Source organism: Colius striatus, chromosome 6, assembly GCF_028858725.1.
Source record: "Colius striatus isolate bColStr4 chromosome 6, bColStr4.1.hap1, whole genome shotgun sequence".
In the NCBI taxonomy this organism is placed as follows: domain Eukaryota; kingdom Metazoa; phylum Chordata; class Aves; order Coliiformes; family Coliidae; genus Colius; species Colius striatus.
Window position 1 is genome coordinate 30,669,290 of NC_084764.1, and position 22,561 is coordinate 30,691,850.

Sequence of the window (22,561 nt, forward strand, 5' to 3'; positions counted from 1 at the left end):
TTTTAAAATGCTGTGTGCTTTTTTCCCTCCTTTCTTCTTTCACTCTCCTCAAAATTTGTTCTATTTATTCTCCCCTGCAGGTAGTTCAGTGTCTCCAAGTAAAAAACAAGAAGAAGCTGAAAGCACAAGGGAGGAAGAGTAAAAAGTTGGCCAAGAATCTCCTTAAAGCACCTGACAACCGAAACTACCTCTGTCTCTGGAAACTCTATGCCTACCTAGAATGGTTGCTTGGTAACATTGATGATGCTAGGAAGGTATTTGACACAGCTCTTTGCACAGCAGGGACAGGAGGATTGAAGAGTCCCCAGCTCTGCAGCCTCAGTTTGCTTTATGCTCAGCTGGAAGTGGAACTCCTAGAAAGTATAGAAGGAGCTGTTATGTCACGTGCTGTTCATATATTGACCAAATTGGCTGAAAGTGGACTATATGTGCCCTATAGTGGACAAGTGTTATCTGTGAGTGTCTTGAAAGCTCGTAAAACTTACGAGCATGCACTACAAGATTATTTAAGTAGAGCACCGGTTTCTGATCAAGATCAGATCAGTGATGCCAATCAGCTGGTTAACGTGGTTGGTTGTTATGCGCTGTTCCAGTATTTGACTGTTGGCATTGATGCTGCGTTATTAATATATGCACAGACTTTGGAAAAACTTGAAGCTCCTGGTCCACAAAAATGTGAAAATACTGGAGAGAATTTTGGCATTCAGAATTTTCCCACTGCCCTTGAAGCTGTCACACTGCTGCATACAAATTTACTCAGATTCCACATGAAAATTAGTTTTTATCCTTTGAATCCTCTTTGCAAGGCACTAACGGAGGCTCTGAAACGGTTTCCTAGCAACCAGTCCCTGTGGAGGTCGTATATCCACATCCAGAGGAAGTCTCACAGTGCTAGCAAAGCACGAAGATTTTTTGATGATGTCACAAGATGTACTAACTCTTTAGAGCCATGGCTGTTTGCCATCCAAGCAGAGCAGATGAGAAAAAAACTCATTGAGACTGTCCAGAGGTAATACCTTTCAGCTCTTTGTGATTATGCTGCTTTTGATCTGAGAAGAGAGAAAATACTATTATAGTTCTAATTTTGCCAGTGAAGAAGCTGTAGCTAGGGAAGGTTGTTTGTTCAAGACTGCAGAGCCAGTGACAGAATTCTGAATGGAATCAAAGACCTAGGCGACAGTCTCATATCCTTTCTGCTCAATCAGATGATACGTTCCTTTGTGTTTGATTACTTGATACTGACATGAAGGTGGTATGCATTTCTTCAAGTAATTTTTCAATATCTAAGAGCCTGCTCAGTTGGCCAGGATAGACACTGAGCCTAGAAACTGCTACATTTCAGTATGAGCAACAAAAAAGGAGCATAACTACAGCTACATAGCTATAGTTATGCTGCAGTTTTGGACTGAGCTCACTGCCCTACTTTATTCCTGGATCACAGAATAGAGTTGTGGCAAATCTGGTTCCATAGCAAGTACTTGAGAATTTAGTTTTCATATGGACTTGTTGCTAGGTAGAAGAAGCTGGAATATTCCTGAGTTTGCAGTGTGGTCTGAGCTTTGATTTTTTGATCCTGGGAAAGGAGAAGAGGTTAGGAAATGTGGGGGACAGAGGTATGTATTCATTCTTAAAGCTTGGTTTTTAACTGTTGTCCACATGTTGCTTGGAGCTACATTGCTACCTAGGTATATTTAACAACATTGACAGCTTGGTACTTTACCTGCACAGAACAGGGGAGATTTCTAGGAAAATACTACCTGGAAGCTTTACAGATCTGTATCCTTACAATATTCACACTTGGTGAAATGACAGAATTATCAGTAGGGCACCCACTGCTCTGCTTGCCCCAGTCCGGCAGGAGACCTGCAGGCGTGGTAGTGACATTCCTGAGCTGTCACTGGAGGTCATCTGAAACCATAATACGAAGTCTACAGCCACCAAATAAAAAGGAGGATTCTAATTTGGTTTACTGTTAATTAGAGAATGACATGTTTTCGTTGTTACTAGAAACTGATGTTAAGATTCCAGAGTGATTATTTTCTCTGGGACATTTAGTTCCTTTCTGGATTGTTTTTGTGAACGTAGCTTTTCCTGTAGGTTATATTTGTACAGGGGCAAGTTGGATGTTGCAAGAGCAGAGCTTAACTACTGAACAGAGCAGTAAATGGCCTGTCAGTCCTGTGTTGAACTAACATTTTATCATGTGACAAAGTAAAAAATATACTGTGTGTATTTCCTATTCTGTTTTATATTCCTACTTGTTTCAGTATATGGAATTCGTATCAAGAAGTGAACTTGAGGGGTAAAACAGTAGTGAATCGAAGTCAGTGTGAAGTACAGTGCTTCAGATGTGTAGATTACATCATTATCCTTCATGGCAAAGGTTAAGATGAAACATCAACTCAAAGACCCTTGAAAAAAGAGGCAAGTTAGGAGCAAGTGTTGAGGGTGAGTGGAATAAGCTGGCAAGCTAAGAGAGTGCACGCAGACAGAAGTGTTGCTGGGAGTGCTCAAGTTTGTTTCTTCAAGAGCAAGCATCAAAAATAGCCAGTCTGTATCAGCTTCAGATAGAAATCAATGCTTTAGTGAAAAAATACATACCTGCTTTTGTGTTATGCCTAGAAATTAGGAGATTTGAATCTCTGGGTGAAAAAGTTACTATTCCAATCGTGGCTGAGATCCAGAGCTGTAAAAAGGTGATAGGGGTATAAATGTGAACAGGCTTGCCTAGGCACCACAGGAAGGCTTGCTGGCCTAGACTTGAATTTGGTTTGAACTACTGTGTCAAGCTTGTAATGAGAAATTGTATTAAGATCACATGATAGTGGATTATTGTACTCAAAGAGAAATTACCTCTTCTAGTAGGACAGGGTTAACTTTACGACATGCTGAAAGAATTTTCAGATTTTTTTTCTATCAGATTTTCCTATTCAGAAATGTGTTGATTAGCTCAGCAGCTGCTTAAAATTGCTTTATGACGTTCAGAATTTGTAGCGTGAAATGCAAAAGTCTGCCTGTATAGAGGGCTCTGTGAACAGAGACAGTACGGGGATCTTTATCCTCTCTTACCTGGATGTGATCCTTCCCTTTGGTCTTAAGGGACTGAGGTTTCTATTTTTTCCTCTATGTTGCAGGGCAGATGTTGGTGAAATACATTCTACTATTCCTGAAACTGGGTTAACAAATCGGATTGTAGCTCTATTTGAACATGCAGTTCAGAGTGAAAATGGTGCCCATTGCCCGCTGCTGTGGAGAATGTATTTGAGCTTTCTGGTAAGGAAAAGAGTATCAGTTTTGTTGTTGGTTGAGATCTTTTTTACCATGTTTGGAATTTCTCATGAATACAGCTACATTACTCCATAAAAAAAGAGGAATAGTGTATCAATTAGAAACATTAATATTTTCAGATATAGAAACATTAATATTTTCAAGTCATAAAAGTTGTGGTTGTCCCGTATTCCCCTAAGTTCTGTAGCTCTCTGTTACCTCCTTGGGTGTGTCTCTATATTCAGTCTTCTGTATTTTGGGCAAAAGCTTCTCACTGTTTAAAAACACAAAGCTTTTGTATAGATTTTGAAACAAATGGTTTCTCTTAAATTCCTGTTTATTTTTTACGAAATCATGCTTGACCAGTGTGGTAGCCTTCTCTACAACAAGGTGACTAGCTCAGTGGATGAAGGGCCAGCAGTGGATGTTTATCTCACCTTTAGCAAGCCTTTTCCAGTGTCTCCCTAACACCATTGTAGACAAGCTGATGAGGCATGGATTGGGTAAGTGGACAGTGAGGTAGATTTAAATCTGGCTGAACTACCGGGTTCAAGGGGTTGTATGTAATGGGCAGTGTGAGCTCCTGCTGCAGGCTGGCCACTGAAGCTGTGCCCGAGGAACTGGTTCTGGGACCAGTGTCCTTTAACAGTGTACTGTCAGCACATGGTCATGTGGTAGAAAATCAAGAGGAGTGGCTGATGCACCATATTCTGCTGTTGGTCTGGCCAGTCCCTTTGAATAGCCAAGAGCCATGAAGGTTGTTGTGGTTTTGCCCAGCCAGCGAGGAAGTACCATGACAGTCTCTTGCTCACTGCCCTGCATCCACCTGCACCCTCCTTAGGACAGTGGAGGCCCCAGCAAGGTGGGAGGAAAACAGATTGAGACAAGGGCAGGGAGGGCTCGCTGCCAATTACAGTTCTGGGCAAAACACACTCCAGTACTCGACTTAAGAGAGGAAAGCGGGAAAGTTTATTCTACTACCTACAAGAAACAGAACAAAAAGCAAAAAGAGATGATGAGAGAAATACAACCAGCACTTTAAGATTTCCCTCCCCCATCCCTCCTTTCTTCCCAGGCCCAGCTCACTGCTCCCGATATCTCTACCTCCTCCCCCCTCAATGGCTCAGGGGGGAAGGGAGTGGGGGATGTGGTCAGTCTCTCACAGATGGGCTCTGCTGCTTCTCTCTGCTCAGATGAGGGTGACTCCTCACAAAATCCTGCTCTGATACGGGGTCCCTCCCATGAGACACAGTCCTTAACACACTTCTCTGGATTATACTCCACTGGATGCAGAGGAGTCTCTGCTCCAGCACACCTCCTCCCCTCTTCCCTCACTGACCTTAGGGTCTGCATGGTCGCTTCTGTCTCTCTTCCAACTCCTTGCACTACCACCAGCCAGAAAAAAAGGACAAACAGAACAGGAAGAGCTCTTCTCTTCCAGCTGCTGCTTCTTAAAAAGTGATTGTGGAGGTGCCTAATTGGCTCAGCCCCAGAAGTGGGTCTGGCTCAGAGCTGGGGAGGAATTCAAGCAACTTCTTACAGGAGCCATCTTTACAGCCCCTTCCCCCTTACCAGAAATGGCTCCACATAAACCCACGACAAAGATGAAGAAGGGATTAGAGCATGTGTTGTATAGGGAGGGGCTGGGAGACCAGCGATTGTTCAGCCTGGAGTCATGAAGGCTCTTGAAAGATACTGTCAATATCTAGAAATACTTCACATGAGGGTGTGAAGACAGAGCAGACTCCTCTCAGTGCTGGGTAGCGTCAGGACAAGCAGTGGTCACAAATTGAAATACAGAAAACTCCATTTAAACATGAGGAGGTTTTTTTACTCTGCGGGTGATGAAACATTGGAATGGGTTGTGCAGAGGTTATGGAGTCTCCAGCTGTAGAGATACTCAAAACCCACTGGACGTGGTTCTGAGCAGCCTGCTTTTGCTGACCCTGCTTTGAGCAGAGGAGTTGGAGCAGCTGGTCTCCAGAGGCCATTTCCAGCCTCTGGGATTCTGTGAAAACCTTAGAGGCAGAATCTACTGCAAACTCTTAGCAGAGCTGCAAAAGATGTGGATGCAACTTAGTGCATTGCTCTGGCAGCAGGAAAACACAGGTTTCTACAACCATTGTAGCAGTAATATGAAAAAGAATTTCTAGACGTTAAGAATTGAAAAGGGAACCTGCTGATTGTTAGCAACGCTTCCAGTGTAGTCAGAGTAAGAGCAAATGTAAACTCTTGATTGAAGATTTTCAGTGTTTTGGAGTTACTGCTTTTTGTGGGGTTTGCCACAAAATCCCCCGTTTAAGTGTGTTTTAAAGTAACCCAACACAAAATATTTCTTCACAAACAAATGGTAATTATTTCTACCTGCAACTGGGATGACTGAAGCTGAAGAGACTGTTGGCAGTTGGAGCTCTGCTGCTCTTCTTTTTAAACTTCATTGTAGCTGTATGCTCTGTACTTGTACCACATAACTGAATGGGTATTTTGAGGAGAAGTTTTAACTGTTTTTGGAGAGATGCTAAGTTGATATACCCGTTTTTGTATGTAAGGGAATTCAACCTTAACCAGCTTCTGCTGAGTAAGAAAATGTATGTTTGTGATCTATTCACTGCACAAGAATGTGTTACCACATTCATTGTACCAAAGGTGCTGTTGTGCAGCGTGTGGCATGTCAGGTGGAAGCTTTGCTTAGTGATTTGCACTCTTGTCTGTTGCAGTATTACTGTCAAATACAGGCAAAGGCACTGACTTCAGCTGCAGTTCTCATCAGAGGCTTGCTGTGCTAGGCTTTACTCAAGTACTTCTCTGAAAAGTAAAAGCCTTGACACTCCTTAAAGACATCTCTTTGACTGCATTGAAGAGTGTAAGCAGTCGCCAGTGCAACCTGTCAAATTGCGTAGCTGCCATGATGTATAGCAGTAAGGATTCCTCAGCAGAACATTGAGATTTTCAGCAACAATTTCTTTGTCTCGGATAATTGTTTTAATATTTCAGCTGTTTCTGCATAGTATGAACATTTTTTTCTCTCATGTAGGCTTCACTAGGAAAGAAAGAAAAAAGTAAAGGATTGTTTTATAAAGCCCTTCAAAACTGTCCTTGGGCAAAGGTAAGCCAAAATATAAACCTGTCATCATACTCTAAGTTTTGAAGTTCTGTATTTGAAAAGAAAAAATACTTTAGTAGTTGTTGTAATGAGTTACAGGCAAATGACTGGAGAGGTTTTTGAAGGAGATGCTGTAAGATTTTCTGCAAATAAGAGATGCATCTGAAATGGAAACATACATAGTGGTCAGTACTGTTTGCATTTCAGAACAGAAAGGTGTTGTGTTGCATGAATCAAGGAGATAATGAATTCCTGTCTGTATGATCATGCCTTTCCAACCACGTTTTATCATGAGCATGGTAGCAGCAGAAACATATAGGCAAAGAAAAATGTATTTAGTCATGAAGAAGAAGAGACTGAGGGGTGACCTCATTAATGTTTACAAATACTTAATAGGCAGGTGTCAGGAGGATGGAGCCAGGCTGTTCTCAGTGATGGCCAATGATAGGACAACGGGCAATGGGTACAAGCTGGAACATAAGAGGTTCCAAAGAAATACAAGGAAGAAATTCTTCACTGTGAGGGTGAGGGAGCACTGAAATGGGCTGCACAGATGGGTTGTGGAGTCTCCTTCTCTGGGGACATTCAAAACCTACCTGGATGAGCTCCTGTGTTACCTGCTCTAGGTGGTCTGCTCTGGCAGGGGGGTTGGACTAGCTGATCTTTTGAAGTCCCTTCCAACCCTTAAGATTCTGTGTATAAGAAATTGTTCAGGAGCACCTGCAACTCCTCAGGTAATGTCTGTATGTGCTGCAAGTGCTCCAGCATCTCCTGATGTACATTTTACTTTTATCAAGAAGATTATTTAGTAAGAGTTGGAAAAGACTTGATTTCAACATGGACATTGTTGTCACTGTAGAAGCACTGTTAACACTGTGTTATTTTAAAGAAGAAGGTGTTATTTCTTGCTCCAGAGTTGTTTGCCTGACTGTGCACTTTATCCTTTGTTTCTTGCTGTGATGGAACGTGCCACAGAAAATGTTCTCCTTGTCTTTCTAGGTTCTCTACCTGGATGCAGTAGAGCACTTTCCTGATGATCTGCAAGAGACGCTTGATCTAATGACTGAAAAAGAACTGAGAGTGCGGGTACCTATGGAAGAGCTGGATCTGCTATTAGAGGTTTAAAAAAAGACTGTGGATGATTGAAGAATGTACAGAAGCTAGTTCCAAAAGGAACAGTTAGATCTGCCTCTCTTCAAACAGGAGCTCTGGGACTTGAGTACTATGTACTTTTTTTTTTTTCCTTAAAGGGTTTGGGTCTCTCAGTAAATTGCTGTAAAAATGGGAGTTCTACTAGCTGCAGGTGTTCTGCAATCAATACTGCATTTTGCCCAAAATCTGCCTCCATATTTCTGCAGTGTTGCTGGCTCCCACAGAAGGATACCCTCTTACACGTAGGCTCCTGTTGAATAATGCCCACATTTCTTACTTGGTTGTTTGAAATTCCATTCCCTGGAGTTCGGTGGAGATTCGGTACATACCAGCTGTGATTTGGTGAGCCGCACAGGAAATATTCAACACCTGCCAAATGGGTGCTTCACTCTCCTCCAGTTGGTAGATGTCAGTGCTTTCCTTCAGCCTGGTGTGTATGTATAACCTCCAAGTCACACAGCCCTTATGACTGTACACATACTGCTAATAAAAGCTAAATCTTTGCTTGAGCAGGCACCTCTTTTGGATTTGTATGTTTTGACAGGTGGCCATTTAATACAGATATTTATGAAAAATACACCTGACTGTTTGAAAAAACAAAAGTAATTTGAATTATTTTGTATTTCTTAATTTGATAGAACTGTGAGTGTATTAAAATGGAAAATGTATTCATAATGCATGTCTAAGCAGCTCATTTTTAAACAGGTTCTTGTGACTGATTACTCGCTTTTGACCCAAATGCAGGTAATCAGCAAAAGGGAAGTAGAGGTCTGGCTGTATTTAATCCTCAACAAAGAAGGCAAGAGTAGTCAAAACATCATTGTTAACTTAATTATCAGCATCTATTCCAAGAGTCTTTAGGCAAGCTCCCAGAGAACTGTTATGAAATATGGTAACAATCTAAAGATATGCTAAATATTTATTTTATAAGACAGAATGTGCTGAAATAGGTGAAAGACTGTTGTGCATCCCTACTCGTGAGACCTAAGTGCTCAGAAAGTGGAGTGGATCTTCAGCTGCCAGGAGGGTATCAGCAGCCACTAAATATCCAAAACTGTTTCAGAGCTTTTTAGGAGAAAACTGTCAGTAACAGCACTAAAACAATTGGGATCATCCAGCTGGGAGATAACAATTACATGAAAGGCTGTGGCTGGACAAAGCCATGCAACCCGCAGCCAGGTTGGGCCTGTGGCACCACAAGACAAGGTATAGTACATTTTAGTTTAGGCGGCACTTCATTTATTCCTTTCTAAAATGATTTAAAATATTACAGGGAATATGAAGAACTTTAAATATTACAGCACTTAAGAGCTTTACAGCATTGCTGAGGTTGCAAGTGATGCTGTTTTTGCTCCAAAACTAATTGATCAGTCTTTGTTAAAAAAGAGCTCACGTGTTTGAGTCCATGCTGCTTTCAGAAATGGCAGAGCTTCTGAATTGGAAGTAGGAGCTTCTCTGTGGACTGAACAGCAGCATCGCAGAGAGTGTGTGTGTGGGTGTGTGTGTGTTAGCTCTCCCTTCAAAGCAGAATGCTGTTTTCCTCTAAAGACCTAGATGGGACATGGAGAGAAGGGGAAGCTGCATTGTGCTTCTGCTTGTGTTTCTCCTCAGAGCCACAGATTCACAGAGCAGTCAGTCAGAGAGGGACCTTGGAAGATGATCTAGTCCGACCTTTTGTGAGACAGGGAGCCTAGGTGAGATGATCTAGTGCCTTGTCCAGTCACATCCTGAAACTCTCATGTGAATGGTGGTGGTGACTGTTGCTGCAGCTGCTTAGAAAAGCAGCTTCTTCAATGTCTCCCCTTTCCTGGACCCTTTCCCCCACACAGCTGCTCCCTGTGGCATTCTCCTGTTGCTGTTTGCCTCCCGTGGGCTGCTCAGGCTGCTGGAGCTCCTGCTGTTGCATTCAGACCCCAGGAATACGGACTTTGTTCACTTTCTCCTCATCCTTATTACTTTTGTCTTGATCTTTGTGACTTAGAGGAGTTCAGGAATGTTAGAGTAAGTGGAAGGAGCTAAATTCTGTGGTAAAAGGTAAGAATGTAATTTTTAAATGTTTCCTTTCCCATGACTGTTGTAGCACAGCACACCAGAACACACTTCTCAGCTTAATCTGTGGCAGCCCTCCAGCATCTGGCTGAACCCACCCCTTTGTGGTTGCTGCTTGTAGCAGCAAATAACTAACAAATAGAGAGAGTCTTGCTCGCTACATGGCTCATAATGGTCTTCAGCCCCTCAAACGATGATGATATCAACTGCCATGATTAGAAAGTGCTAAAAAAAAAACCTCACTGGGTTTGTGTGGCCTTTCCATGGAGACACTCAGAAGGTTTATAAGAATGGGCAATAAAACTTTCCTTGTTTTTTTGTCACCAGATGAAAAACAACTCTATTTCAGGGTTCCTGTCATCCAGATTAAATATAAGGCTCCATTCAGCCGTAGAGTTTGTTTTTAACAATGAACCACATAATTTTTACACAGAAAACCAAAATCTCTTGGCCTGGCTGCTGCCATTGTTACAGCAGGAGTTACCAAAGGGGTGGCTGGATGTCCAACCCTCCAATGGGCCCGTGTTTGCTCATACAGTTTCCAGAACAAACACTGCATGTTCCTGAACTGTGGGCTGGATGGGGAAGTTTATATAACCTTAAACATCACATGTACTACGTTTGGAAATTGTTTTCTTGGACCTTAGCAAGTGCTTCACAGAAGTACACTGCAGAGAATACTTCAACAGCACTACAGTGCAGCAATATATTTATCTCCTGCCAGGCTGGAGCTGCAGCTAGGCGGCTTGTTTCCAGATTCCACTGCAGGATACCACACATGTGACTGGTAGGTTGAGTTTCTCTCTGCACATCAGCAGCCTGCACCTTCTGGGGGTAGTGGGGCCACGGCCTTGGGGTGACATGCTGGAGCAAAGGAAGTGTTTCTTAATGAACTGTGGCCCTCTGGAGAAAAACACATCCAGACTTCAAGGGTACAAGTACCACTTTAGCTCTTTAAGAACATCAAGGCATGTGCTTTCTTGTAAGCACAGGTGCTGGATGGAGCTGGTATCTGCATATTACCTAAAAATGAATTAAAAGCATTCAGCCTTATGTATGACTTAGTAACCTCATTATCTTAAAAAATGACTTTTGTCCTAGTTACTTAGCCCCCTAAGATGAGAGAGAGTACTTGAAGAGCAGAGGCAGTTTATACAGTAAGTGTAGGAGGCTCCAGTGCCTTATGAAGACCCAGAGACTACCATCCCCGCTGCCGTGTGGTCACAGTGTGTGAAGGTGAAGGTCGCCAAGGTGAGTACTCTGGCACTAGCACTTTTTCTAGAAACCAAGTCTGACCAAAGCAGGAGCCAGCTCCATATAAATAGCAGGTCTCAGCAACTACCACAGGTCAATTCAGATAAATGTTTTATTCGGAAATGAATTGTAACACGGGCTGAATAACCACAAGCCCCCAGGATTTAACCTCCAGAATGAAAATCAGCTAGACTGACAATGCGGTTTTACACAAATATCACTGACTCAGGAGGAGTTCCTGATATTCCCAAGGAGACAGGCACCTCAGAGATACAGTCCCTCGGGGGTTCCCTCCTGCTTCTTGTAGAGAACGTTCTCTTTGGACTTTTTGAAGTCTTCATTTGTTACTTTCATCCGCCGCTCCCGCAACGCCATTAGTCCAGCTTCCGTACAAATGGCCTGCAACAGAGGTGACCCATCAGCGACTGTGCCCCCTGCACACCACTCCTCTGCCTCAGGAGCCCAGTGTGAACACAATGTACATCCTGACATTTGTCACTGCTGAGCAGCACTGAAGCACTTAATGCAATGCGGATAACTGCTGCGAGGAGCAGCCCCAGGGACACAGCGTTGTCCTGCAAGGAGGCCACAGAGCAGTGGTGGATCTGCTCCAGGGCATCACTGTGGTAACAGCAAGAGCTCCATCTACCTCCAAGGAGCAGACCAGGGAGGACTAAAGCTTCCTAATCTACAGCTGCATGTTTATCTGCTTGCAACCTGGTGTCTAAAAATGCTGCTTAGCCTGAGCTCTCAGCAGTAACGTTTACAATGCCTTGTGTGGCTGTGCAAGGTTTCACTGTCCCCTTCTGATTTCTGCTGCACTACTGTCAACGTTTCATATTGAGCTAACACAGGTACATGCTCTGAGCAACACAAGTGGCCTCACTTTTAACCTTCTGCTTTACCCATTTGTAAAGCACGCAGAAAAGGTATTTTAAAGCCATCCAACTGTCTCTCAGTGATGTACTCACAGGTATAAGAAAACAGCTTCAACAGACAATGGTTGTGGATGAAGTAAAAATGAGATTTGTGTTCTGAAGGACAAACAGTGGTAATGTACACTGACCTTAATATCTGCACCACTGAGGTCATCTTTTGCCATGATCAGCTCATCCAAAGTGACATCATCTGCCAACGTCATCCTGCTCGTGTGAATCTGAAAGATCCGTTTCTTGGTCTTTTCATCAGGCAGAGGGAACTCTATTTTCCTGTCAATTCGTCCTGTGCAAAAGATAAGTTCAGTCTTAGGTTTTTTTGCAGGCAGCTGTTAGAAATGCAGCAGGAAGGCCATGTCAAGGTTAGCCTGACAGTTCCTTCATCCCAGCATTGATCACACATCCTAGAGTAGAAAGTGAGATCAGACTATTTGCAATGAACAGGAAGTTCCTGGAGCGGGAAGGCACCACACTGGTGAATGAGGCTTTGTCACTGCAGGTAAGAGACATCTCACCTGGGAAATAAAACCTTGAGTTAGTTATATAAAAACCCTATGTGTCATAGACCAAAAAAGTATTCATCAAATACTTAAGGCCTTGTAATAAACTTTGAGATTACACTTAGTTCTCAAGTTTTCTGCCACATACATGCAGACAAAATCAGTCACACTGGCACTGTAAAGAATTCTTCCTCTAAAGACTGAACAAAACCCCCAAAACCTAACTGAAGGAGGAAGGTGTTGCATACACAGTTCCTAACAGATGTTTCTTTTATGTCAGTAGGGACTCTGGATGCTCTGGTGCTCATTGTTTCAACTTTAATGAACCCTCTTTTAAAAGACATTTTCAAGCTCCAGTTCTCTCCTACTTTCCTTTAGTTTTCCAGTACCTTTCCTGGGAGGGTTGATGGCACCACAGTGGATACTCCAGGCTATCAAACCCAATGCTCATTCAGCCTGCCCAGCTACTGGACATGCCCTGGTTGCCTAAGCCATAGTTGTCATTTAAATACCTAACAGGTGTAGGGAGTTTCCTTCCAACGAATTTTAGTCAGCTTATCTTTTAATACCAGTACAGTATAACCCCCTCTGTACTCTTAACAGCACTGGTTTGAATTTTGAGGGGGTAAGGCTAAGATGGTGACAAAAACAGACTTTGTGGAAAACACAAACATGCCTCAGCAGCTTCACACTGGGGAGGGTTTGTTCGTTTTTAACTCGGTTCCTTGAGTCCACGCAGCCTGGTGACTGCTCAGGGCTGTTCTTTAGCAATTTAATCTGAAATTATCTTTGCTCTACCCCTTACCTCAATTACTGCAGGAGAAATACCTTTACAACCTCTTCAATACTTAGGATTTACTTGAGGACACTAACATGAGGCTTAGTGTTTTCTTTTAATATATCTGTCTCTCTCTACCTTCTAACAGACCCCACACACTTACTGTGTTTCAGTACATCTTTAACAGCCATTTAAAAATAGCACTTGTGCCTGTTAAAGATCTCAGCTCAACACATAATGCATATGACAAAATAAGGTGCTACTTCTCCCTTCCCCTACCCCTCCCCTAAATGACAGCTGGAGGCCAGACAGGTATGCTGTGGCTGTGCTACAGCTTGCCTTAAAACTGGCTGCACCATCTTAAGGGACAATACACAAGTTGTTTATGTAAGAGGAATGCCATTTCTCCTCTTCCAGAGGTTTCTCTCCCTTTTGGAAGCTTCTGAACAGGTTCCAACGTTCCCAGGCACACCAATGTAGAAGGTATGTTGGATAAGGACACACCAGTCGCATTCTTTGTACCAGCCCAGTTTTGACAGTTTATGACAAATCCTTTCAAACCTGCATGGCACGAGATCTCTTACCTGGCCTAATTAAAGCTGGGTCCAGTGTTTCTATTCTGTTAGTAGCCATGATGACTTTAACATCCCCCCGAGAGTCAAACCCATCCAGCTGGTTCAGCAGCTCCAGCATGGTACGCTGGATCTCTCTCTCACCGCCGGAATTTGAGTCATACCTTCAAGGAAACAATGTAGTCAGAAAAAGCACTATGAAAATTTAAGAACAGTGTTAAGGTAGCTGCACCAAACATAAACAACATCATGTGTGGTGGTTTTTTTTTTTCCTGTTCACCCATGGAAAACAAAAAGTAGGTTTTCAGAATCATATTGTGACACCTGGTAAGTAACAAGACACTGAACTGTTTCTGTAGCTGGGGAAAGTAACAGCAATCACACGAGGGAAATATGTCCTTCCATGTTTGTTATGTACCTAGAATTCTTTTTTCCCTGCTAACAAAAGGAACAAATTCACATTAATAGGTTTTTTTTCCTTTTTTAAAGGATGTGCACCCACTTCATAGAAGATGCTTGTTGCTCCCATGTCCAGTTCAGAGCTTTCCCTGAAGGTGCAGGTGTAACCTAACGTGCCCACTCCCTGATGGGATCCTGCTGCAACTGCTCTGCCTGACACATGGACACCAGCACTGCGTTCCTCTTCTTTCCACCTTGGCTATTCTATTCTGTTTTGCCTATACCAAACTGGATAATCCACATCTCAAACAGCTTCCCCATGTTTGGTAACAGTTTGAACATATTGTTTCGTGAAGAGTTCTGTGTTATGCACTCCACCATCAGTCCAGTCCCTCCACCTATGCTGAAATACATGGAGCAGAGCATTTGGATTTGCACTTGATCTTACATACAGTGTCTACTTCTGTTCAAGACACTCAATCAGAGAGATGCTACCATGTAGCAAGAGGACAGAGGTTAAGTCTCCAGCCATATCTATGAAATATTAATAAGATGGAATGTATTTGAGTTTCAAAGAAGGTATTTGGAGTTTTACTGGTTAAAAGTGCCTACATCAAAAGGAGCATTATGAAAATGTCAGCAGAGCTAAGAGACTAAGCATCAATATGCCTGCAAAAGAAGTGTTTCTAATAAAGGTTTTGCTGTTGCTGGCAGTGCCCATGAGTGAGGCAGGAGCAGGGACACGTTACCTCTTGGTGCCGATGGCGTCTATCTCGTCAATGAAGACGATGGAGGGCGCGTGCTCCTCGGCCACGCGGAACAGCTCGCGCACCAGCTTCGGGCCGTCGCCCAGGTACTTCTGGATCAGCTCCGAACCAACTACCCGCAGGAAGGTTGCTGATGTCTGGTTGGCCACTGCTTTGGCTAGCAAAGTTTTACCTGTGTTTAGTTGGAAAGAAACACGGATCAATTTACAGGGAGCAAGTGGTTTAACAGAACAGTCCCATGAAACATGTGACAGACATGGCAATGCTGCAGTACTAGGCAGGCAGAACTTATTTGACCTGTGTTAGCTCAGCGTTGTTACAGTACTGAGAGATACCTGTGCCAGGTGGACCATAGAGAATGACTCCTTTGGGTGGCTTTATGCCCATCTCTTCATAATATTCAGGATGGGTGAGAGGAAGCTCCACAGACTCCTATGGCACAAGAAAAACAGCCCTGAATATTTATAAACAGTGAGAGCTCTCCACAGAAGTTCCATGGGGATTAAGAGAAGCACTGATAACAGCAACGAAGGCAAGAAGAACTAAAAGGGACTTAAAGCCAGACCTCAAGAAGTACATCTCTCTGTTGCCTCCCATTCTAAGGCAGATGACCATCTGAACAGGTCTTCCTATTTCCACTCAACACAGAGAAAAGAAACGGCAAGCATTCCCCTTCCTCCAACCTCAGTGCATCACACTGAATTTGGAACCCTGGTCTTCCCAACTCCTAAATGCTCATGGAGAACCTGGAGGTGGAGGCCCTTTATAAAAGGATGCCTTCCACCATGCACCACCACATACTACAGATCAATACTTTAATAGTCTAGAAAAGAAGAGACTGAGGGAGGATCTCATTAATATCTACAAATACCTAAATGGTGGGTGTCAGGAGGTTGGGGCATTGCTTTTTTCAATGGTATCTAGCAACAGGACACAGGGTAATGGGATGAAGCTGGAACACAAAAAGTTCAATTTAAACATAAGAAAAAACTATTTAACTGTGAGGCTGAGGGAGCCCTGGCACAGGCTGCCCAGGGAGGGTGTGGAGTCTCTTTCCTTGGAGGTCTTCGAGACCCACCTGGACACGCTCCTGTGCAACCTGATCTAGGTGGACCTGCTTTGGCAGGGGAGCTGGATCTCTAAAGGTCCCTTCCAGCCCTACCATTCTACGATTCCATGAATACTTCAAGAGCATTTGTGATTTTGGACACTTACCCATGAGTTGAGTTTTACCAGGTTAGAAAAAAAATCCAACAAGCCAACTGGACACAGCCAAACAACAAACAAATGCAAACACAAAACAAGCCAGAAAACCCCTACCCACCAAACCCTTCAGTTGCAGTGTCAGACACCAAAAACTATCTGAGCATCTACAATTTGGACTAGATGATCTCTCAAGGTCCCTTCCAACCTCTACCATTCTATGACTCTATGATTCTACGAATTTAACTTTCACCTTGCAACAATCAGTAACTTCACATATTGCCAAGAAAAAAAAGTGATTGCAAAGGTTTGAGTAGCTTAGGGCTCTACAGGCTCCACAGTAACCGTGAAAGGTTTCTGTGTGAACAGTCTGAGAATGGGAATGCCACCCATGCAAGAAGATTAGGTCCATAAGTCTGCCTAGCAAAATCAAAAGAACTTCACTGCAACAAGGTACAAAAGCAAACTACATGAAGAGCAGTTGGTACTGCTATCAGGCTTCTGGGCTCCCAGCACAACTTAACAGTACGTTAGTACTACGCAGTACCTTGATTTCTTGAATCTGGTTGTCAAGGCCACCAATGTCAGCATATGTTTCTTGAGGAGCTTTCTCCACCTTCATCACAGTAACCAAAGGGTCCGTGTCATCCATCAGGACTCCTATCACAGCATGAACCTAGTCCAAGCATTAAGAATTATCAAACACTGCAGTCAGCACGATTCATAAATGCTCAAGCCAAAATCCAACACCCATCCATTTTGGTGCATGAAACAGCTCTAATCCTGTGATCCTAGTTAAAAAACAGTACGAGAACTCACACTTCGCTTGACAAGAGCAACTCACCTTATGATTTAGCAAAACAGAGCAGCCTGGCTCTAGCAGATCCTTGTCCACAAAAGACAGAATACTGACATAGTGTTCCGATCCTACTGATGTGGACACAATAGCGTGGTTGTCGTCAATGATCTCCTCCAAGGTACCCACTGACATTGGTGTCCCCCTCAGATCATCCACCTTTGATCTTTCTTCCTGTGGTAAAGCAGAATCCAAGAAATGCCTCAAGAACACAGGCAAAAGAAGTAATTTTTGTGTAACACCGCCTCAATAGCTCATGCTGAACGTAACAGCACCAGTCGGTGCTACTGCTGTTTTGCTGCCCCAGAAGACATAAAACACACTCCAGTGACAAAATCCACTATTATTTTAGTCCTCTCCTACAAACACTGCTACGTGGATGTGCAGAGCTAGAACATTCTCTATGGATGGACATCTGGGAGCTGCACATTAACAGATCACCAAGAAACAAAAAAACATTGTGGCCTCCTCTGTAGTAACCTGTGCTTGGGCTAAAATCATTAAACCACTAGAAAAAAACCCACTTGCTTTCTGGACAATAATTGAAATTTAGTGAATTAGTTGTACTACCCCTGATATGTACACATTGCCTTACACAGCCACAGCCCATTGCTCACATAAACTTTTGAAGTTTACATTACAGTACTTTTTGCAATATTGTGATGTTAGAAATAACAGCTCAAACCTCACCTCTTGTTTTTCTTCCAAAGGTTTCATCTGTTCTTGATTTCTGATAAATTCTTCCTCCATTAAGAGGTAATCTTTAATTCTCTCCAATTTCAACAATTTGAGCCTGCACTGTGTGTGAGGAGTCACTGTAATGAAAGTAGAATCACAATATTTTAGACCAAGTTTGACACAGTACCAACTATTCACCGACTGATTACAAGAAAGCCTGCTTTATTTTCTGACTATAACCTCTATATGAGCAGTAGTCACTGTTTCACTTGTGCCATTGTAACTGTAAGTAAAAAACATTCCATTTGGCCTTCTATGTCATCCTTTGTGCCCTACATACAGGCAGCTCCAGAGCAGAGGCCGGCTCTGCACCTCTCCCAGAGTGCCAGGACTGCTGGGGCAGGCAGAACGCTTACCCAGGGGGAGTTTGCTGGCAGCATCTGGTCCTTTTGTTTTCTTCTTCTTTTTCCCCACTCTGGTTGGAACTGGAGGTTCGTATTTCTTCTTCTTATCCTTATTCATAACAAGAATTCCAGGGAAAAAAGAAAAATCACAATATTAAAAATGAAAAAATACACAGAGGTGTCAGGTGCCCAGACTGAGAGCGAGCCTAGCCTAGGCTGAATGGCTCCACAACAAAACTGTCTCCTTCATGATATATAGTGAGAAGCCCAAAAGAAACACTACTCTTATTCTTTAACAAAGTTCACAAATTTCTTCTCCTGTTTATTTTATATCTCTCTTCTTAATTTACGTTTCTGCCAATTTTAAGTGAATAGGAAACAGGGAAGGCTAAAGTCTGAAGTGAATCACAAAACTCAGACATGATAGGGTGAGAAAAACATGGAATCTGAGCATTTGTGTCATATTTTAATCAACAGGTAACACACATTCAGTTTGGCAGCTTAGAATCACAGAATCATTCTGGATGGAAAAGACCTTTAAGACTGAGTAACCTCACACTGCTAAGCCCACCACTAAACTAACCCATGTCCCTCAGCTCCTCATCTACACGTCTTTTAAATATCTCCAAGGATGGTGGCTCCACCACCTCCCTGGACAGTCTGTTCCAATGCTTAACAACCCTCTTGGTAAAAAAGTTCCCAATGTCCAATCTAAACCTCTCCTGGTGCAAACATTTCCTCATCTTATCATTCATTAGTGGAGAAATAAACCCCCACTTCACTATAACCCCTGTTCAGGGAGTTGCAGAGAGCAATCATGTCTCCTCTCAGCCTCCTCTTCTCCAGACTGAACACTCCCAGCTCTCTCAGAAACTTCTCATAGACTTGTTCTCCAGACCCTTCACCAGCTTCATTGCCCAACACAGCTTAGCCCCAGCTTGCCAGGTACACAACACTCCCATCTCCAGAGGAAACTGGAAAGGCCTCTAATGGTCCATACCATGAAGCACAGTCAGTAGAGGCAGATGACAGTATGATATCATTTTCAAACCAAACCCGGTAACTTCAGTGACAGCCTGAGGGCAAATAGTCTTTCCAGGCAAATGTATACTTCTATTGTTTTAAAAAATAAATCACTACTGTTAAATAATTTCAGTTTCCTTATCCAGTTAGGCCTCTTTTTCTATTTCTGAACAGCAACCTGCTTTCCCCAGTGTGCATCCAGAAGACAACACATGTCACCAAAGCTAGCAAAAGCATCATTTTATGCAGAATACAAGAACAGAAAGCTGTGAAATGCCATCAATTGCAGCCAGCTTCTGTAGCAGCACACCTGTAGCTCAGTCTCTGAGTAAAAGCACCTTTTGTTTTTAGTTACCTTGTCATCCTTCTTGCCACCACCAGGACCATGTCCACCACTCTGACTTTGACCCTGGGCAAAAAGAAAAATAACCAAAGTCAAAATAACAGGCAAATACAAGTACATAGCTGCAAATCTTTGCTCCTATAGACAGACACACATAAAGAACTGCCATAACTAGACTTCTCCTATACGAATATATTCCAACTAATTGCCACAAGTCAGGGAATAAGGAGAAGCGTGGGCTTATAGGCGCGGCAAGGCACGTTCACCGATACGTTTCAACTCATGCAGCACTGCATTGTCTTGCGCCGCTGTGCTTTCGGCTCACTCCTTGGCAGCGGCAATTCGCGGGCCCCACCGAGTGCCGTGTGTCCCAGGAGCTCTTCTTCCTCTCTCTGTTCCCGGCCGGTCGAGCCACCTCTCCCGCGAGCGGCACCGCTCCGTGCCGCCGCCGCTCCCCGCCGAGCCCGACGCACGGAGCTCCACCGACCCGCAGCCACAAAGCCGCTCTCCTCTCCCAGCAGCCCGCCCGGACAACCTCTCACACCCGCGGCCGGCCGCGGCGCAACCGGCCGCGCTCCTCCGCCGGCAGCGGCCCGCAGGCCCAGCGCCGGCGGTGACTCCGCAAAACGCCGGGCGCTGTCGACCGAGTGCCGGAGGCGGCCCGGGCTTCCTCCCGGCCCGCGCGGCGCCGCCGGCGCAGCATCCCCCGCCCGCCCCCCGCAGTGCCGCGCTCCCGGGCCGCGCCGTGCCGGGACAGCGGGACAGGCTCTCACCATCCCGCCTCAGCGCCGCACCGGAAGTGCCGCCCCGACAGCGCCCGGCGCGGGGCGCGGCGGCGTCACTACGGGGCGCGGGCAGGGCCAATCCCGGCCGGCGGCCCGGACGGGGCGGGCAGGGGCGTCATGTGGGCGGCCGCCGGCCCTCGGCCCGGCCGCCGCCCGCCTCCTGCCTCCTCCCGCCGTGCGGGGCCGCCGGGGGCGCCGGGACAGACGCCGCCCGCCCCGCGGGGCCGCCAGGGTGGCGCACGGGCCCTGGCGGAGGCCGCCCCTGAGCGGCAGGGGGCGCCATCCGCCGCGAGCGCCTGGGAGCGTCCCGAGGCCGCGGAGGCGGAGCGTGGCCGCCGCTGGGGGGCGCTGCCGCTGTGCCGCCGCCGTGCCCTGTGGCGGCCGCGCTGTGCCGCGCCTGTGCTGCGGCTGCTTTCGGGTTAACGGCGCTTAACGCGAGCACCACGTCGTAACGGGCGCCTGGAGGGGGCGTCCAACAGGCCGCCCACAGCAGCGGGTGCTGCGGGAGCGTGGGGCTGCCTGTCCCACCAGGGCAACCCGGCAAAAGCGCAGCTCCGTCCCTGTGAGGTGTTGCTCAGGTGTTCTTACCGCTCACATCAAAACAAGCTCGTGAGTTAACGCTCATAATGACCGTCTGCTGTGGTGGTAATGTCCAGTACAATGGTACTCAGTCCTGTGAATACGCTGGGAAGCTTTGCCTTAGTGCGGGTAATGTCGCCTCCCTCCAGCACTGCCACTCAGCCACGATGGATGGGTGTTCCTGGGAAGATCAGGCCACTCGTGTTGTGCTACAAGTGGAGGTGTTAAGGAGTCTGCAGGTGTTGCCTGCTCTCTTTGTCAGCCTGGGAAGCAGTCCTGCTCCTGTCAGATGCCACGAGAGGGTTCTTTACACTGTCATGAGGAATTCCCCAGTCACAGCTTTGCCTCGCACAATGCTGCACACTCTGCTTTAACCTGTGACCCTGCTAGGAAGAAAGTACGTGAACAGCCCAGAGTAGCCTGAGGTTTGGAAAGGAATAAAACCAAAGCTGGTGTTCCACAGCATTGATGGAAGGACTTTCCACTGCGAGTGTCTGGACCAGTCTGCTGAGTACTGCTGGCAGAAAATGTTTTCCGAGTGCTACTGGTGCTGGTGGTTCTCCACCTGTAGCCATGTGTTTTGGCTATTCAAACAGTATAAACAGACATTTTGAGGTCCCTTCCAACCCTGAAGATTCTGTGATTCTCTAATTCCTTCTATGTATAGAATGCCAGCAGGTCATCCAAAAGTTTGTTTTCCCCTAGTTTTCGCACCCGTGTTTTCAAAATAAATGAGGGGGTTTCTATATGTTGAGGAATGAAGTCTACACTTCAGGAGTTTTAACTGCGAAGAAGGAAGGGACATTGTGACCTCTCAGTGGGGACTTGCTGTGAGCTGACCTGGATGGGAGTGTAGAAGCAGAGAAGGAAGACTGGCAAACATTCTTTGTGACTTGTATTTAAAGTCATGTGTATTTTTTCCTAGAGCTGATGCTTCCTCCCATCCCTTGCATTAGCTAGTCAATTCAAAAGCACTCTTTTTTTATGTATAAGAATTGCTTTTCTTATGGATAGCACTGTAAGCACACTGGTAAAGATTTTGGGATATCTTTCCCTCCAGATAGAGAAAACATTTATACCTGCAATGGGCTCCACCAATCTGTAATGTTCCTGGGGAAATGCAGTAGGAAGTGGCGGTGCCCATGTTTGGGATCCCCAGACGTAGCACACAGGCAGAACACCAGTGAGTGCTCAGTCTGAAACCAAAGGCCTGGATGGGGTTGGAGTTCAGTGTAAGGATCAGAGCATTGAGGAAAAGGGCCTTCGCTTTAGAGCAGTCAGTAGGATAGGGAGGATGTTTTGTCTTTGCTTTGATGTTGTTTTTATCTTTCACACTTTCTCTAGAATTGGTGTCTGAGTAGGGAACTTATTTATTAAATATTAATGTCACTGGCTGGGCTGTGTGGAAAGGTGGGAGGTTTTGATCATTTGTCTTGATTTGGTTCCATTTGGTCCCAAGGATTCCTGTTTTATACCCTGGATTTAATTTTACTTTTCTATTATTTTTATTCTTTTGTGATTTATCTGCATTTTTGTTCTGGTATCAGCTGTTCTGTGATTTTTAAGGACACTCAGAATGAAATGAAAGCAGATGTTTGCTTTAATAATTTTTGCTTTATGGAATTTACTGTCTCACAGAACTGCATCTGTATTTCTTTTAACCTTACAGTGTACAGATGTTAGAACATCCTCTCCCTTAAAGATATGCTTTTATTTTGTCTTCAACCTCCCTTAGATTCAGACATACCCTTATTTATTTACAGTTGTACCTGGAATTGGTCATGCTGGTTACAATTCAGATTTCCAGACACTTTTTTTCTTCTAAAACCTTGATTTTAATGGTTGGCAGCTTTGCAGTCATTTGAAGTGGGAGAATTATTTCACGAGCTGACCAAGATGGTAGGGGTGTGAATG

The 22,561-nt window shown here is 44.7% G+C and overlaps 2 protein-coding genes across 6 annotated transcripts in view; one reads left to right on the forward strand and one right to left on the reverse strand.

Moving 5' to 3' along the window:
* NRDE2 (NRDE-2, necessary for RNA interference, domain containing) overlaps window positions 1–8,038 on the forward strand; it is a 29,333-nt gene extending 21,295 nt beyond the window's left edge. For 3 of the 4 annotated variants that reach the window (XM_061997945.1, XM_061997947.1, XM_061997948.1), the window contains 4 exons: window positions 81–1,009; window positions 3,135–3,273; window positions 6,302–6,373; window positions 7,370–8,038. In XM_061997945.1, coding sequence (XP_061853929.1) covers window positions 81–1,009; window positions 3,135–3,273; window positions 6,302–6,373; window positions 7,370–7,495 — 1,266 coding nt within the window. In that variant the 3' untranslated portion in view covers window positions 7,496–8,038. Of the gene's footprint in view, window positions 1–80; window positions 1,010–3,134; window positions 3,274–3,633; window positions 3,771–6,301; window positions 6,374–7,369 lie in introns of all 4 variants that reach the window. The other variant, XR_009818916.1, reaches the window with a different exon arrangement.
* A 2,881-nt stretch (window positions 8,039–10,919) lies between these two features.
* On the reverse strand, window positions 10,920–20,150 carry PSMC1 (proteasome 26S subunit, ATPase 1). Of its 2 annotated transcripts, none has more exons than XM_061997960.1 (11): window positions 20,057–20,150; window positions 19,296–19,349; window positions 17,930–18,026; window positions 17,526–17,650; window positions 16,824–17,009; window positions 16,527–16,655; window positions 15,112–15,208; window positions 14,759–14,948; window positions 13,623–13,774; window positions 11,892–12,046; window positions 10,920–11,224 (listed from the first exon to the last, which is right to left on the reverse strand). In XM_061997960.1, exons 1-11 carry the CDS (start codon window positions 20,057–20,059, stop codon window positions 11,090–11,092), a joined length of 1,323 nt encoding a protein of 440 aa, XP_061853944.1. In that variant the 5' UTR covers window positions 20,060–20,150; the 3' UTR covers window positions 10,920–11,089. The 2 variants fall into 2 exon arrangements, with proteins under 2 accessions (XP_061853944.1, XP_061853945.1); XM_061997961.1 differs by lacking the exon at window positions 20,057–20,150 and adding an exon at window positions 19,639–19,811.
* Window positions 20,151–22,561: the final 2,411 nt, after the last annotated feature.